Consider the following 16,202-nt stretch of genomic DNA (forward strand, 5'->3'; position numbering starts at 1 on the left):
GCTCTCATCACTAGTTCTCCTCTTTCCACACAACATGCTCCTCAGCAAAGGTGAGCTTAGCTTTTTGATTCTTTCTGCGGATGAGGTTTGGTCACTGCAAAGTGCGCTTTCAGTCCGACTTCTCTTAAACATGCAGAGACAGATCCTTACTCTGTTCAGCATTGAACTGGCAAGCAATTCCAGCTGCAGTGCTGAACCCATTCCCCATTGAGAGTCTCTGCATTGCTCTTAAACCAACCACAAGCCTTTTTGGGGGACTTGAATGAATTAGTGTCATTGTAAACCTAAAATATTCAAGAAATCACATATATGAAATGACCAACTTCTCTTGCAGTGGCTACAAAAAAATACATATTTTGAGGTTTCAACTTTCGACTTTGGACTAATTCTGCAGAATGGCCCATATATAAAATATCACTGACAACGGAATTAATTTGTTCAAGAAAACACTATTTATTGTACGATACATAGTTTAAATAAGTGTCAAAAGATTTTCAAAAAAGACATTATGATACAACACTGATAAAAAGATTTACGCAAGAAACAGGTTGAACTGACAGCAGTCTGAAATACAAGCTGGAGATGCAATATTAAATGCAAACCATGCCTTTTTAAGGATTTTTGGCATTTGTGTGTAATAAGGATTATATTGCAGACCCCAATAAAAGTACAGTAGTTCATTAGTAAATAGAGTAAAATGTAGTGTTAAAACAGCATAGAAGAAAACACAACTGTTTTTTTTTTGTTTGTTTTTTTGCACTGGGGAATGGAACAAACAATGACTTTAACTAAACTGATTACTACATAAAATCATTAAATATAACAAATTGTAACTATCAGTCTCAAATTTCCACTTACACAAATCTGAAGCTTCTTCATGACCGTTTTAACAAGCACATATTGGAGCAGATTTCTCAAAAACAATTTACTATGAAAACAGTCACAAAGGATTTGAATAACCAAGATGCAATATTGTGACTGAACATTGTGCACTTCATCTATGCTTCCCATTCAAGACAAGTATATACAGAAAACAAAAGAAGGGAACACAATGGAGCTGCAATATAAAAATTACATGGCACAACTCAGATTAAGTAAGACATCGGAAAGCTGTTAACTGAGGGAAAGATGGTTTGGAGAGTTTCACTAAGATACATAATATAACCACTCTCTCCCTCTGTAAAAAAAAAAAAAAAAAAAAAAAATAAAAGAACAAAGGTCTGGAAAAAAGGTATACTATCTACATTTGAAGCAATAGGGTTGTGATATTATGAGATGGAGAAGCAGGTTCTGAATCCAGCAGGCCAATAATCACAATCCAATCATTATCCTGCAAGAATAAATAAAACATTGCATTATTTAAAGACACTAAATATATGGGAAATCATCATATTTACAGCCCTTGCAAAAGTATTCATACCCCCTCATTTTGTCACGTTTAATGTTGCCGCCTTATGTTAAACTGGTTCAAATTACTTTTTTCCACATCAATCTACACTCCATACACCACAATTATATCACAACGCCATTCATTTATTAAAAACCTGAAATAAGTACATTGCATAAGTAACTCAGTACTTAGTTGAAGCACCTTTACAGCCTCAAGTCTTTTCAGGTATGATGCCACAAGCTTTCCACATCTGCATTTGGCAATTATCTGCCATACTTCTCCTCACCTTTTCACCTCTCAAGCTCTGTCAGGTTGGATGGGGCAGACACACTTTTTTTAGGTTTCTCCAGAAATGTTTGATTGGGTTCAAGCCCAAGCTGTGGCTGGGCCACTCAAGGGCATTCACAAAGTTGTCTATTGCTGTGTGCTTAAGGTCATTGTCCTGTTGGAAGGTGAACCTTCTGCCCAGTCTGAGGTTCTGAATGCTCTGGACTGGATTTTCTTTATGGTTCTCTCAGTATTTTGGTGCAATGAGTTTTCCTTCTACTCTGATGCGTCACTCAGTCCCTGCTGCTGAAAAACAGCCCCACAGCATGAGGCTGCTACCAGAACACTTTCCTTTTGGGATGGTAGTCTGCAGGTGATGAGCAGTGTTTGGTTTCCTTCAAACATGATGCTTGGAACTTAGGTTGATCATACTATAGAATCTTGTTTCTTTACTGAGGTGAGGATCGAGTTTGGCCACACCACTACTTCTCCATCAGTTGCTCAGTGTGGCCAGGAGGCCATCTCTACGAAGAGTCCTGGTTGTTTCAAACTTCTTCCATTAAGGGTAATGGAGACTACATGCTTGGGTGAACCTTCAGTGCAGCAGATTTTTTTTCTGAACTCTTCCCCAGATCTGTGCCTTGATGCAATTCTGTCTCTGAGTTCTACCAGGAGTTCTTTTGACCTCAGGGCTTGGTTTTAGCTCTGATATGCATTTTCAGCTGTTAAACCTTTTAAGACGACGTGTGCTTTTCCAAAATGAATTTCCACTCAAAGTGCAGTAACATCTACAAGCAATATGAATGCTCCTGAGCTAAATTTCAACTATCCCAGATACTAATGCAATGAAATCATTTTTTTTTTTTAAATAAAAAAAACTTAAATGCAGCTTTTCCATTATGGTGTTAGTAATAGTAATTTAAAGCAGTTTAACATAAGGCTGCAACATAAAACATGAAAAAAAATGAAGGGGTATGAATACTTTCGCAAGGCACTGTAGTTCAAAGGACTCACCTTTGGTGTGTTTTATCTTGAACCAATACTTCTATCCTCAAAAATAGTGATCTCCACCTTTTAAAACTCAAGTTAAGGAAATTAAGTGGCATAAGACTCACCAAGGTAGAATTATTTATTTGTTAAAGGAGACCTATTATGCCTATAAAGGTAAAAATCCACCTACTCATTTTTTTACAATCCCAATAAATAATAAACAGTCTCTGTGAACAAACACTCCAGATTTCTCCCTACATACACATCATCACAGGGCAAAATCACTGCCCATTTGTGACAATCTCCAGGACAAAGAAAATGTCCGATATGTTTAGGGTTCAATATAGGGATGTTTATTTCGGTTATTTTTCATAACCGACAGCCGACGGATTATTAACCGTTAACCAACATGATTATTTTAAATTAGAATTTAATTATTTTAGAAAGTGTCTGTGATTTGACATGCGCAAAAAAATGTGCAAAAAAATTTGACATTTTACATGCGCAAAAAACGGCAAACAACAGAAAAAAAAGTGATTGCACCAGCGCTGCACACACACACACGCAGTTAAGCACTGCTAATTGTTGTGATATTATGCCAAATAATTTGTTTTATGTGGATATTGGAATGCAAGTGAAGTAAAAAAAAAAAAAAAAAAAAAAAAAAATTCAGGTTAATATATAATAGTTTGGCATTTAAATAGATCTCGAATACGAAAACATTTGGATTTGTGTCGTATGAGACACCTAACGGATGGGTTAACCGGTTAAAATGAGCATCCCTAGTTCAATACCAACACTTGCGTGAACATCAGCTCCAGATAGAGTTAGTATCCAAACTCCCTTTCTGAAAGTGCTTTCTGGCACTCTGTAACGCTAATGTAGCTAAACCTACCATTGTCTCTGCCTGTTTTTACTGATGCTGCCTTCACGTGCTACCAGAATGATTGTAAATAGAAATGTGGTAGTTAAAAATTGCATATGAAAGCAATGTGAAGTCGCTTAAATTTGTCAAGCTTATAATCACAAGTGGGACTTATAAAGTCCCAAACACGATGGGACCATGGGAGCAGCCATGCCATTATTTTAATCGCACCACGCTCCCCGTCTTTGTAATTCATAAATGTGCATTTATTATTTTTTTTCAGTGCATGAGATTGACCTGTTCTGTTTTTGCCAGCTCTTGAAGCGCCACCCTCTTCCGAAAAGGTGTCTGGGAGCACCAGCTCATTTGCATTTAAAGGGACAAACACAAAACCGACGTGTTTTGGCTCATACCCTAAAAGTGGCAATATTGAGAGGGCATAAAAATGATCTGTCAGCTATTTTAAGCTAAAACTTCACATTTACATCTTGTAAAAAGGGCATAGTAGCTCACCTTTTAAAAAAATTACAGTAAAAACAGCAATAGTGAAATTTTATTACAATTAAATTAAATGTTTTCTATTTGAATATATTTAAAAACATAATTTATTCCTGTGATGCAACTGAAATTTCAGCATCATTACTCCAGTCAGAAAACTTTGTTTGAAGATGTAGGAAGGATACAACCCTGAGGCCCCTCTCTATGGGGTCAGTCAAGAGAAGCCCAAGCGGAGCGTAGATCTTCTCATTTTGCTCCTGGATGTACTTGGCAATCTTTTTCAGCACCTGAATAAATTCAACAAAATACTGAAATCCATACGGACAATGTGATTTTGATGACATTAGGAGCCTATCACGCTGTCAACTCACTTTTTCATAGTGGGTCTCCATACAGAGGAAGATTGTGTACGCAGTGAGACAGGCCAGACAGCCCTCCAGATATGACCTGCCGCCCAACTTTTCCGCCTCTGCATAGAGATTATTCAGAGTCTGTATGGTCTCCTCAAACTGCTGCTTGTCAATCTGTAACAACAAAACAATTGTCAGTATTCGAATATATTTGACATCTGTAAATACAGATTAGCAGCAAATGGTTTCTTTGCGTTTGCTATGGATCTCCACACACCCTGCTTTCCAGCTCTGCTGGGAACTTGGTCTGAAACTTGCAGATAGTTCCAGAAGTGTAGTCTCTCTGAACGAATACTTTAGAGGCGACGGCTGCTTGCCGCAGGTCCTGCAAGCTGTGCGTCTGGAGAGAAAACCACAGATTAGGGGTTATTAAAAAAATATATATATATTTCTATTCTCAGAAACAGTGATCTCCACCGTTAAAAACTCAGGTTAAGCAAATTAAATATTTTAAAAAATCTTGAAATTGTTTGATCCTGCAATACAGACATGTTGGCATTGCTCACCTACAAGGAAATCTATTAAATATTTAATTAAAGAGCCATTAACTGATTAACAACCTAAGGTTTCAGAATATGAATACATATTATATTTTTAATATTAACAAAAACAAACAAAAAAAGAGCTACTTCTCACTTTAACAAAACATATTTATCTACAATATACACTACAAAGGTTTTTCAATGCTTTTGAAAGGCTTTTATGTTCACTAATGACGAAAATACAGTAATATTACGAAATATTATTACTATTTAAAATTATTTTTTTTAAATATAGTTTTATTCCTGTAATGACATAGCTGATTTTTCAGCATCATTACCCCAGTCTTCAGTCACACATGATGATCCTTCAGAAATCATTCTAATATGCTGATTGATTATTAAAACCCAGGAAATTACACATATATACGCAAAAATAAACACACAACGCCCTTATGGCATCATCAACAACAAATACATGTTAAAATAAAACGACTAAATTCTAATGACAACCCGAATCTCGTTTTAAACATCATACCAAGTTTCAGATTTATATGAGTATATCGTCAGTACAAGTGAGGATCTAAATTTTACTAAAGATAATCATCGACGTCGATATTTATCTGAGACAACCAAACGCTAACGTGTCAAATAACAACGGTATTACAAGTACACATATATATTATTCAAATAGCTGGATTGCGAAAAATAGATTGTAACGATTTGTTTCAGACGTCCACCTTTGTTTGTGAACAAAGAGGAAAGTGTAATTACATTTTGTTTTTATTCACGTACCTCCGCCATAGTGACTACTGCTCCTCTTCCTGTTATTCGACCTCCTGTCCTCTACAAAACATAATCCGGTAGGAACCTTTGGCTTTATTTATCAGTTCCGCTGCTGCACCAAATAATATTCTCTATTATGGCGAACAGTTTCACTGCATTTTTATTTTTCATCACCTTACGGGAGAAGTATTGTGAATAAACTTATTTGCTGAAAATCAAATTTACTTAAAATAAACACCACTTCCACCTCAAGGCTTTTTAAATGGGTCAACATAGAAAAGATTTGTACCCTTACGAAAATTAACAATGGTTTCACTACAAATAAAACCAAAGAAAAAAAACGTATTTTAATACTAATATGGGCTTTGCACTTACGTCACGATTTGGTCATTTACCCGAATGCATGACCATATTGGCGATACTCGGATGTAAACAATAGCATGGCTTGCACAGTTAATGTATTACTGAATATGCTAATTTATACTGTCTAAACCACGGAAAAAACTTGTGGAAGCTGCTAAATTATGTAGAGAAAGACTTAGTAAGCAGGAAAGGGTGCAATATTTTGACAAACTAAAGTTAACAGGTGGTAACCTACAAGAAATATTAATTATGATATTAGCCTAATATTTCACCTACCTGACTGGAAATGATAAAAACAAACACGAATATTGTCAACATTCTTGCCCTGGAAATCCTGGTTCAGTTCGGCCATCCAAACACGCCTTTTGTTGTTCAGACAGAAAATAAATTAAATGAAAATAAATAAAAATATACTTCACAGACATAAGACGTACCCACAATTATAGAATGACCCATCTCTGAAGTAAACTTAATATAACATAAGGCACAGGAGATAATTACACAAGCTTATTTTTTACCTAAATAATTTCATATATATATATATAAAAACGGTAACACTTTATAATAACGTTCAGTTGTAAGTCATTTATAAGTGATTAGTTAATGATGAAATAATCATCTACAAAACATTGACAAATGATTAATTAGTGATATGCTAACAATTTATAGTATAGTAGTTTTATAGTATTTTTTTATGTTTTGCTAATTCATTTACAAGTCAATTTACAAGTAATTAGTTAATGATGAGCTAATCATTTACAAAACATGACTATGTGTTTATAAATGATTAATAAGTGATATACTGAAAGCATCAAAATGCAATTATTCTAAAACTATTTTCTTTTTTAAATAATAATAAATTATTTGCTGTCAAATGAATAACCGTGCAAACCCTTTCTCTCATCAGCACAGACTTGTGTTTTGTGTGGAGTGTGTGGGATCCAGTGATAATGTGAACCAGTTTTACCCTCCACTGAAGATCAAATCAGGTCCACAGCGCTAAAATACTCCATGTGTTTACCATCTTCACCCTCACCAGTCAGCCCTTACATTGCAGTACACACAAGAAACATTCAAAACCTGTTGTGTAAACACATGAATAAATAATTTACAAATCTTTCTGCATCCCCTAATCTAAAGTGTAAACTACTCATCAGTTGTAAATGTTTTAAAAACTTACAAACTTTACAAAAGTTACAGGTTGTGTGGGTATACACATTGGTGGGGAAAGATCTACGAATGATGAGTAAAACATGTACAACTGATGAATTGTTTACACATGCAGAAAGATTTGTAAATGATTTGTTTATGTTATGATCTTTAATGGAGGGTAAACATTTCAATGATTGACATTTCAATTGTTTATAACTGATTAATAATATACTAACTAGTAACTTATTAACCATTGACTAAGGATCTGTTGATTATTTCATGATATGCTATTTTTTTAAAGATAACTTATGGCAGATTTGTAAATCGTTAGCATATTACTTAATCATTTGTAGTCATGTTTAGTAAATTATTAGCTCATCATTATCTAATCACGTGTAAATGATTTATAAATTAATGCCACAAAGCATAGATAAAAATACTAACATATCACTTATTAGTCGTTTATGAATGCATAGTCATGTTTTGTAAATGATTAGTTAATTATTAACTAATTACTTGTAAATGAATTAACAAAACATACACAAATTGTTAGCATATCACTTAGTAATCTTTTATAAATGTTTTGTAAATGATTATTTCATCATTAACTAATTGCTTATAATGACTTACAACTGAACGTTATTATAAAGTGTTACCAAAAAAAACCAAAGAACATTGTGTAACAGTTTCACAAGTAAAATGAAGCGGTTATCTCATACCTCAATAATCTTTTTTCTAAGCTAAAGGTAATTCATTTGCAGTTCCTAGAGGGATTTAGTCACATGTCATTTAAATGTGAAACAGATATGATCTCACTACATACTTATCATAGTAATGAAGTATTTGTTTGTTGGCATTAAGACAACAGTGTCACAACATTTCAGAGAGGAGGACATTCCTATGTGAGAAAATAACAACAGCCCAGTCCAGCTTACTGAGAGTGAACTTAATGACATTTATTCATTTTTTATCACAGAAGCATTTTTGATACAGAGCAAAAGCTAGAGGAGAAAAGGTTAATGCCTAAAACAGTCCTCTCTCCTTGTCTCCATCTGTGTTTTTGAAATCTTACTTGGATGAGATACAGCAGAGCAAAGTCTTCATGATTGAGAATGCAAGGAATCACCTTTATTTTACAGCAGTGGTTCAGTCAGCGATACATGATAAATGATACATCGGTGAGATCATTTATTCCTAACGGTTCCCGTGGGACACCTGGGCCGTTTATCATAACAGACAACGTTTTCACCATCACTCAGCTCCTTAGACGGCACTGGATAAAGTCAGTATGGACATAAAATAAGCTTGTGCTCCACCTTGACAGGCTGTGAGATCTGTGAAAGCGTTTGTCAGATCATATATTTTGTAAAAATATCATGTTGTGCAGTGATGTTTTAGTTTTATAAGTATTCTGAGTGTATCAAGTTTGCTGTAAGTGCACTTCATTTGCAGTTTAACTAGCACGAATGTGTTTAAAATGTTGTTTGATTCACACATGAGCTCTTGTGATCAGTTTCAAATGAGGAAACTGAATTAAGACCAGAACTGAAAAAAAAAAATAAAACATTTGTAAACATTCTAGTCTGTGAAACATTTTTGCTTTGAATCATTCAATTTTTTTTTTTTTTTTTTTTTTTTTTTGTGAATGAATCACTGCCCCTCTAGTGTTGCTGCAGATTAATAATAAGTTCTTAAATATTCATATTTTTTTATAATTTCATTATATGCTTCAAATTAATCTGGGGTGTATTCCAGAAAGCAAGGTTTAAATTACCATCTGCTAAACCCTGAACTCTCTGTTGATTAACCCAAACCCTTATTTGAGGTATGCTGGTTCCAAAAACGCGTCCCCGAGTAAGTTCATTCAACACGGAGTATGTTCCTGGTTAACACGCAAGACATTCTTGACCGAGCGACGAAACGACGAGTCACAAACGGACGCTTCTTTCTTCCTCTTCTGTTCAAAAGGTCATTTGCACACTTGGTGTATATCCCCATCTAATTGGTGGTTGCGCAATCTTTTTTCCCTCCTTTTTTAGTTTAATCATTGCTCCTTGAGAATAAGAATTATATTGTTTGTTTCATGCTTTTTATATAATTCATATTAGATATGTATGTTTATTATAAAAAATACATTATAGAAAATGCAGATCTGTGTGAGATGATAATAAAAAATTCCGGTATGTCGGGTATATCACATAACCTGCTTTCTGGAACACCCCCCTAGACAAAGGTTTTTTGTTTGTTTGTTTTTTGTTTTTTGGTGAATCCATGCCCCTCGGGGGGTGTTCCAGAAAGCAGGTCATGTGACATGCCCAGCTATGTTTAAGGGTAAGTAAGCGGATATATTACAATAACGTTTTTAAAATAGATAGACAGATAGATAGATAGATAGATAGATAGATAGATAGATAGATAAATAGACAGATAGATAGATAGATAGATAGATATATAGATAGATGATAGATAGATAGATAATAGATAGATAGATAGATAGATATATAGATAGATGATAGATAGATAGATATAGATAGATAGATATATAGATAGATAGATAGATATATAGATAGATGATAGATAGATAGATATAGATAGATAGATATATAGATAGATGATAGATAAACAGATATAGATGATAGATAGATAGATAGATAGATAGATAGATAGATAGATAGATAAATAAATAGATAGATAGATAGATAGATGATAGATAGATTGATATATATAGATAGATATATAGATAGATGATAGATAGATAGATATAGATAGATAGATATATAGATAGATGATAGATAGATAGATAGATAAACAGATATAGATGATAGATAGATAGATACATGATAGATAGATAGATGATAGATAGATAGATAGATAAATAGATAGATAGATAGATAGATAGATAGATAGATAAACAGATATAGATGATAGATCGATATATGATAGATAGATATATGATAGATAGATATATGATAGATAGATAGATAGATAGATAAACAGATATAGATGATAGATAGATAGATAGATAGATAGATATATGATAGATAGATATATGATAGATAGATAGATAGATAGATAGATATATAGATAGATAGATATAGATAGATAGATATATAGATAGATGATAGATAGATAGATAGATAAACAGATATAGATGATAGATAGATAGATATATGATAGATAGATAGATGATAGATAGATAGATAGATAGATAAATATATAGATAGATAGATAAACAGATATAGATGATAGATAGATAGATAGATAGATATATGATAGATAGATATATGATAGATAGATAGATAGATAGATAGATAGATAAACAGATATAGATGATAGATAGATAGATAGATAGATAGATAGATAGATGATAGATAGATATATGATAGATAGATAGATAGATAGATAGATAGATAGATAGATGATAGATAGATAGATATATATAGATAGATAAATAGATAGATATAGATGATAGATAGACAGATAGACAGATAGATGATAGATAGATAGATAGATAAACAGATATAGATGATAGATAGATAGATAGATAGATATAGATAGATAAATAGATAGATATAGATGATAGATAGATAGATAGATAGATAGACAGATAGATAGATGATAGATAGATGATAGATAGATAGATAGATGATAGATAGATAGATAGATATATGATAGATAGATAGATAGATATATGATAGATAGATAGATAGATAGATAGATAGATAGATGATAGATAGATAGATAGATATAGATAGATAAATAGATAGATATAGATGATAGATAGACAGATAGACAGATAGATAGATAGATAGATAGATATATGATATGAATATAAAGTACTATTGTTCTAATATGGTTATTATATGTACTTTATTTGCAAATATAATAATTATCTATATAAATTATAAAACACTATTATTATTTATATTATATATTATGTTTCTTATTATTTACTATCATCTTGCACATCATAGATCTGCATTTTCCAAAATGTATTTTTATAATAAAAATACATATCTAATATGACTTACATCATTAGCATGAGACAAACAATATAATTCTTATTTTCAAGGAGTAAAGTTTAAACGAAAAAAAAAGGAAGAAAAAAAAAGATTGCGCAACCACCAATTAGGTGACGATATGCATCAAATATGCAAATGACCTTTTGAACAGAAGAAGAAAGAAGCAGTATGGCGCGCTTTATCTGAGCGTCTGTTTCCATAGTGACTCGTCGTTTCGTCGCTTCTTAACCAGGAACATACTCCGTGTTGAATGGACTTCCTCCGGGACGCATTTTTGGAACCAGCATACCTCGAGCAAGCAAGGTTTGGGTTGATCAACCGAGAGTTCAGGCTTTAGAAGATGGTAAATTAACCTTGCTTTCTGGAATGCACCCCTGGTGTTGCTGCAGTTTAATAATTAGTTCTTTAAATATTCATATTTTGATTTATTTAATAATATGCATCAGATTAATCTGGACCAGTTTTACAATTATTATTATTATTATTATTATTATTGTTATTATTTTAGGAGTCCATGCCCTTTTAGTGTTGCTGCAGTTTAATAATCAGTTATTAAATATTAAAAGGTTTTATGTATTTCATTATATGTATCTAATTAATCCAAACCAGTACTATTGTTTTTAAATTAATCCAAGCCACTCAAGTGTTGCTGCAGTTTAATAATAAGTACTTAAACCTTCATATTTTTGATTTATTTCATTATATGCATTGAATTAATCTGGATCAGTGTTATTCATTCATTCATTCATTCATTCATTTATGAATCCATACCCATCTAGTGTTTCTGCAGTTTAATAATCAGTTCTTAAATATTAATATTTTTGATTTATTTCATATGCATGAAATTAATATGTACCAGTGTTTTTCTTAATTTTTTTATTTATTTATTAATGAATCGGTGCTGCTCTAGTGTTGCTGCAGTTTGTAATTTGTTCTTGAATATTCATATTTTTGATTTATTTCATTAAATGCATCAAAATAATCTGGACCAGTGTTCTGTTATTAATTATTTGTATTATTATTATTTAATTATTATTAATAAATCTATGCCCCTCTAGTGTTGCTGCAAATTAATAATCAGTTATTCAATATTCATATTGTTTTATTTATTTCATTATATGTCAAATTAATCTGGACCAGTGTTATTATTATTATTATTATGAATCCAGTTTGAAATTTTAGTATCAATTATATACTATTTGGTTTAAATTTATATTCCATTTTAATTTTAATTTAATTTAAGGTTTTAAAAAGCTTGTTGAGTGAGATTTTTACACTTAAAAAAGTCGATATGTTTTTTTAGGCTTTAGCTATTTTAGTACTTCAATGAAAATGGGAGATGCTGCTATTAAAATGTTAAAAAAAATTATTTAAATACTTTATTTCAGTTAAGATTGATGGTATTTTAAGTAATTAAAGAGTTTTAAATGATTTTAGTTTTAGTTAATGATAACAGTGATTTTATTAAGGATGTTATTTAAAAGGTTAAATTAAAATAATACAAATTTTATTTTTTATTGAGATTTTTTTTTTCTACAAAAATAATCAAATGTTGGTGTTGTGAACAGATGTCTGTCATGTTTTACTATATTGGGGAACTATCCACTCTATAATTGAATATATTAATTGCCATTCTATGAACAAAGTGACCAAAACTGTTATATAAAATACCCAAAAACACAACTTAGTTCTCAATCATTTCCTACAAAGCTTTCTTTATAGTGTTCTGCAACTTTATTTGTATTTCACCAACGCAATATCAGGGGAACAGAAAGCATGTTTAACTCATAGGACTGCTGTATAAAATATCAGGAAAATATCTAATTCCAGCCAAGTCATGAGTGGAGACATTCATAAATCTCTGAATGACCCTCATTTATACATGCAGTCTCAAGATTCTTGCAACAGGTGGTCTCACTGGAGGGATACGTGGACTGCTACCACCAAAGATCTTCTCGTGTGGAGAAATGATGGGTAAACACATCATGATGACAGATATATTTTAGTGCAGTTAAAACATGCTAGTGATGATGAGTTTGGCATCCCATGATAGCATGTCTGTTTTCATTCAACTGCCACTTCATTATGAACATTGTGAAATAATTGTGTGGTTATAAAAGGCAGTACACAGCTGCAGTGATGTGAGAGAGGAAATACCCACACTGGCGTTTGTAATAGCTGAAGTTATTATTTGGGTAGAAGCTCAAATCAGTGTGAAAAGCGAACAAGATGCAGTGAAGGGCATCTAGCAAGCATCTGCATCCCAGTCCTGGAAACTCAGCCAAAAGTCGCAGATGCTTCATTATAAATTCTAAATAATGCGTCTTTGTAGCAGAGGAGCCATCCGGCTTGCTTTGACCGACTTGACAAACACTGTTATAAATCAGGCTGTGGGACTTTTGGCGAATTAGATCAGACATTTTACAGATGCACCACTGATACAGTTCATGTACAGCCATTTTCACTTACATTTACTGGTCTGTAACACAAGAGTTTTTAAACCTGAAAACTCTAACAAATGCAGCCGTTCGGATGCCAGTTTTGCCATTTCTACCAAGATGGTTTCACTCAAAATGTGCACTGAAAAATGAAAGTTCACTCAGGCCATTTGCTTCTACATCTGAACAGATTTTGAGAAGTTTAGCATTACATCACTTGCTTACCAATGAATCCTCTGTGGTGAATGGGTGCCGTCAGAATGAGAGTCCAAACAGCTGATAAAAACATCACAATAATCCATAAGTAATCCACACAATCCATTAATTAATGTCTTGTGAAGTAGATAAAGGAAGACACTATTTTTTTCAGTTAATATATGAGTCCTCTATCCATAATATTGTATAATTTCCATAATATTCTTGTGTAATTGTGATAAGGCAGGGGTTGGGATCCTTGATCCTGGAGGGCTGGTGTCCCTGCAGAGTTTAGCTCTAACCCTGAAAAAAATAATACCAGCCTGTATCCTGAAGACCTTGATTAGTTTGTTCAGGTGTGTTTGATTAAAGTCGGAGCTAAACTCTGCAGGGACACCGGCCCTCAAGGATCAACGTTCCTCACCCCTGTGATAGGGAAATGTAAAACATGAAAAATAGTTTTGGTCAGCCTTAGGTAGCAATTATGAGACAAATTCAATGAGAAAGAGGACCAAAAATGTCCACCCTGTTAGGGACAAATGAACAACAAGTTTGTATGGACATTCTTTGAGAGACATACAGCTAATTACTTGGTTGTGGTGGAAACACTATGCAAAACATACCTAAAACATACATACAAGATGTAATATAGTTTAAATACATTATTTCTTGAATTTAAACATACTGTAAATTGCTGTCACTATCACTATGTACACTAAATGTGTCCACCATGTTAGGCTTTCTGATTTATCAGGGTGGACACTAACAGAGTGGACATTTTGACCTAAAACCAGCCAGTACACTAAGTCTGAGCAAGAAATGCTAACATAGAGGTCAGGTTTTCTGACTTAACGGGGTGGACACTAACAGGGTGGACATTTTGAACTAAAATCAGCTATTACACTAAGTCTGAGCAAAAATTGCTAACACAGAAGGTCAGGTTTTCTGACTTAACAGGGTGGACCCTAACAGAGTGGACATTTTGATTTAAAATCAGCCATTACACTAAGTCTGAGCAGAAAAATGCTAACACAGAAGGTCAGGTTTTCTGACTTAACTAGGTGGACACTAACAGGGTGGCCATTTTGACTTAAAATCAGCCATTACACTAAGTCTAAGCAACAAATGCTAACACAGAAGGTCAGGTTTCCTGACTTAACAGGGTGGACATTAACAGGGTGGACATTTTGACCTAAAATCAGCCATTACACTAAGTCTGAGCAAGAAATGCTAACATAGAATGTCAGGTTTTTTGGCTTAACAGGGTGGAAATTTTGACCTAAAATCAGCCATTATATTAAATCTGAGTGTCAAAAAAAAAAAAAAAAAAAAAAAAAAATGCTAATACAGAAGGTCAGTTTTTCTGACTTAACTAGGTGGACACTAACAGGGTGGACATTTTGACCTAAAATCAGCCATTACACTAAGTGGACAGGGTGGACATTTTGACCTAAAATCAGCCATTACACTAAGTCTGAGCAAAAAATGCTAATACAGAAGGTCAGGTTTTCAAAAATGCTAATACAGAAGGTCAGGTTTTCTGACCTAACAGGGTGGACCCTAACAGAGTGGACATTTTGACCTAAAATCAGCCATTACACTAAGGCCCAATCCCAATTCTGTTTTCTACCCCTTTGCCTACCCCTCGCCCCTTCCCCTTGCCCCTTGAAACGAAGTGGAAAGGGGAAGGGTTAAAAATTTTCCCCTAAGAAATGGGACACCACTACTACACTGTCATACGTCATCATATGTTGTCGCTAGCTCCTAACGTTACGTCAGAGGGCATGTCCCTATACAAAATATAAGTTACAAAAATGTTGTCATGTTGCAAAAAGTACAAATAGTGTAAGCACCGTTTATTTACATGTACACATATGGCCCTAAGCAAAACAAAACAATGCGTTACCACATGCGTGGTTAAAGCAAATTGCCTTGCCACTGGACTTTCATATTTGTTTCTAACATGCAGTCAAGTCACCGGGTATATGACATAAAAACATATTTTCTAATATCGTGCTAATCAGTGCTATCCGCTAGCAAACTTTAGCGATTTTTTTTTTGCAAACGTTTTTTTACAGAACATCACCGTAAATACAAACACAAGATTTAAGGTAATATAAATATAATGAAAATTTGTCATAAAAATCCTTATTAATGGCAAAAATTACTTACATTTATGGGTCTGCTTGCTCGAGTGAGCAGCCATGTTGGAAATTTCTCTTAGCCCTTCGTTTAAAGTGAGGTCCCGAAAAATCTTCGTTTGGAGGGCTATCTAGCCCTTCCCCTTCCCTTTAACCCTCCAACCAAAAGAGAATTGAAACAGGGGTAAGGGGTGGAATTGTCTGAG

The 16,202-nt window shown here is 33.4% G+C and overlaps 1 protein-coding gene across 1 annotated transcript; it reads right to left on the reverse strand.

Annotated features, from left to right (window-relative positions):
- Positions 1–429: 429 nt before the first annotated feature.
- On the reverse strand, positions 430–5,770 carry golga7 (golgin A7). The gene is made up of 6 exons (XM_051120869.1): positions 5,695–5,770; positions 4,638–4,760; positions 4,382–4,534; positions 4,196–4,297; positions 2,672–2,728; positions 430–1,330 (listed from the first exon to the last, which is right to left on the reverse strand). The coding sequence occupies exons 1-5, from the start codon at positions 5,701–5,703 to the stop codon at positions 2,684–2,686; spliced, it is 432 nt and encodes a 143-aa protein (XP_050976826.1). The 5' UTR covers positions 5,704–5,770; the 3' UTR covers positions 430–1,330; positions 2,672–2,683.
- Between the last annotated feature and the right edge of the window lie 10,432 nt (positions 5,771–16,202).

Source organism: Labeo rohita, chromosome 10 (genome assembly GCF_022985175.1).
Source record: "Labeo rohita strain BAU-BD-2019 chromosome 10, IGBB_LRoh.1.0, whole genome shotgun sequence".
Taxonomy (NCBI): domain Eukaryota; kingdom Metazoa; phylum Chordata; class Actinopteri; order Cypriniformes; family Cyprinidae; genus Labeo; species Labeo rohita.

Coding starts and splice junctions, on each gene's coding strand:
- golga7 (XM_051120869.1), bottom strand. Junction 4,535..4,637: donor CAGCAGAGCTGGAAAGCAGG/GTGTGTGGAGAT, acceptor TTGTTGTTACAG/ATTGACAAGCAGCAGTTTGA. Junction 4,298..4,381: donor TGGAGACCCACTATGAAAAA/GTGAGTTGACAG, acceptor GAATTTATTCAG/GTGCTGAAAAAGATTGCCAA.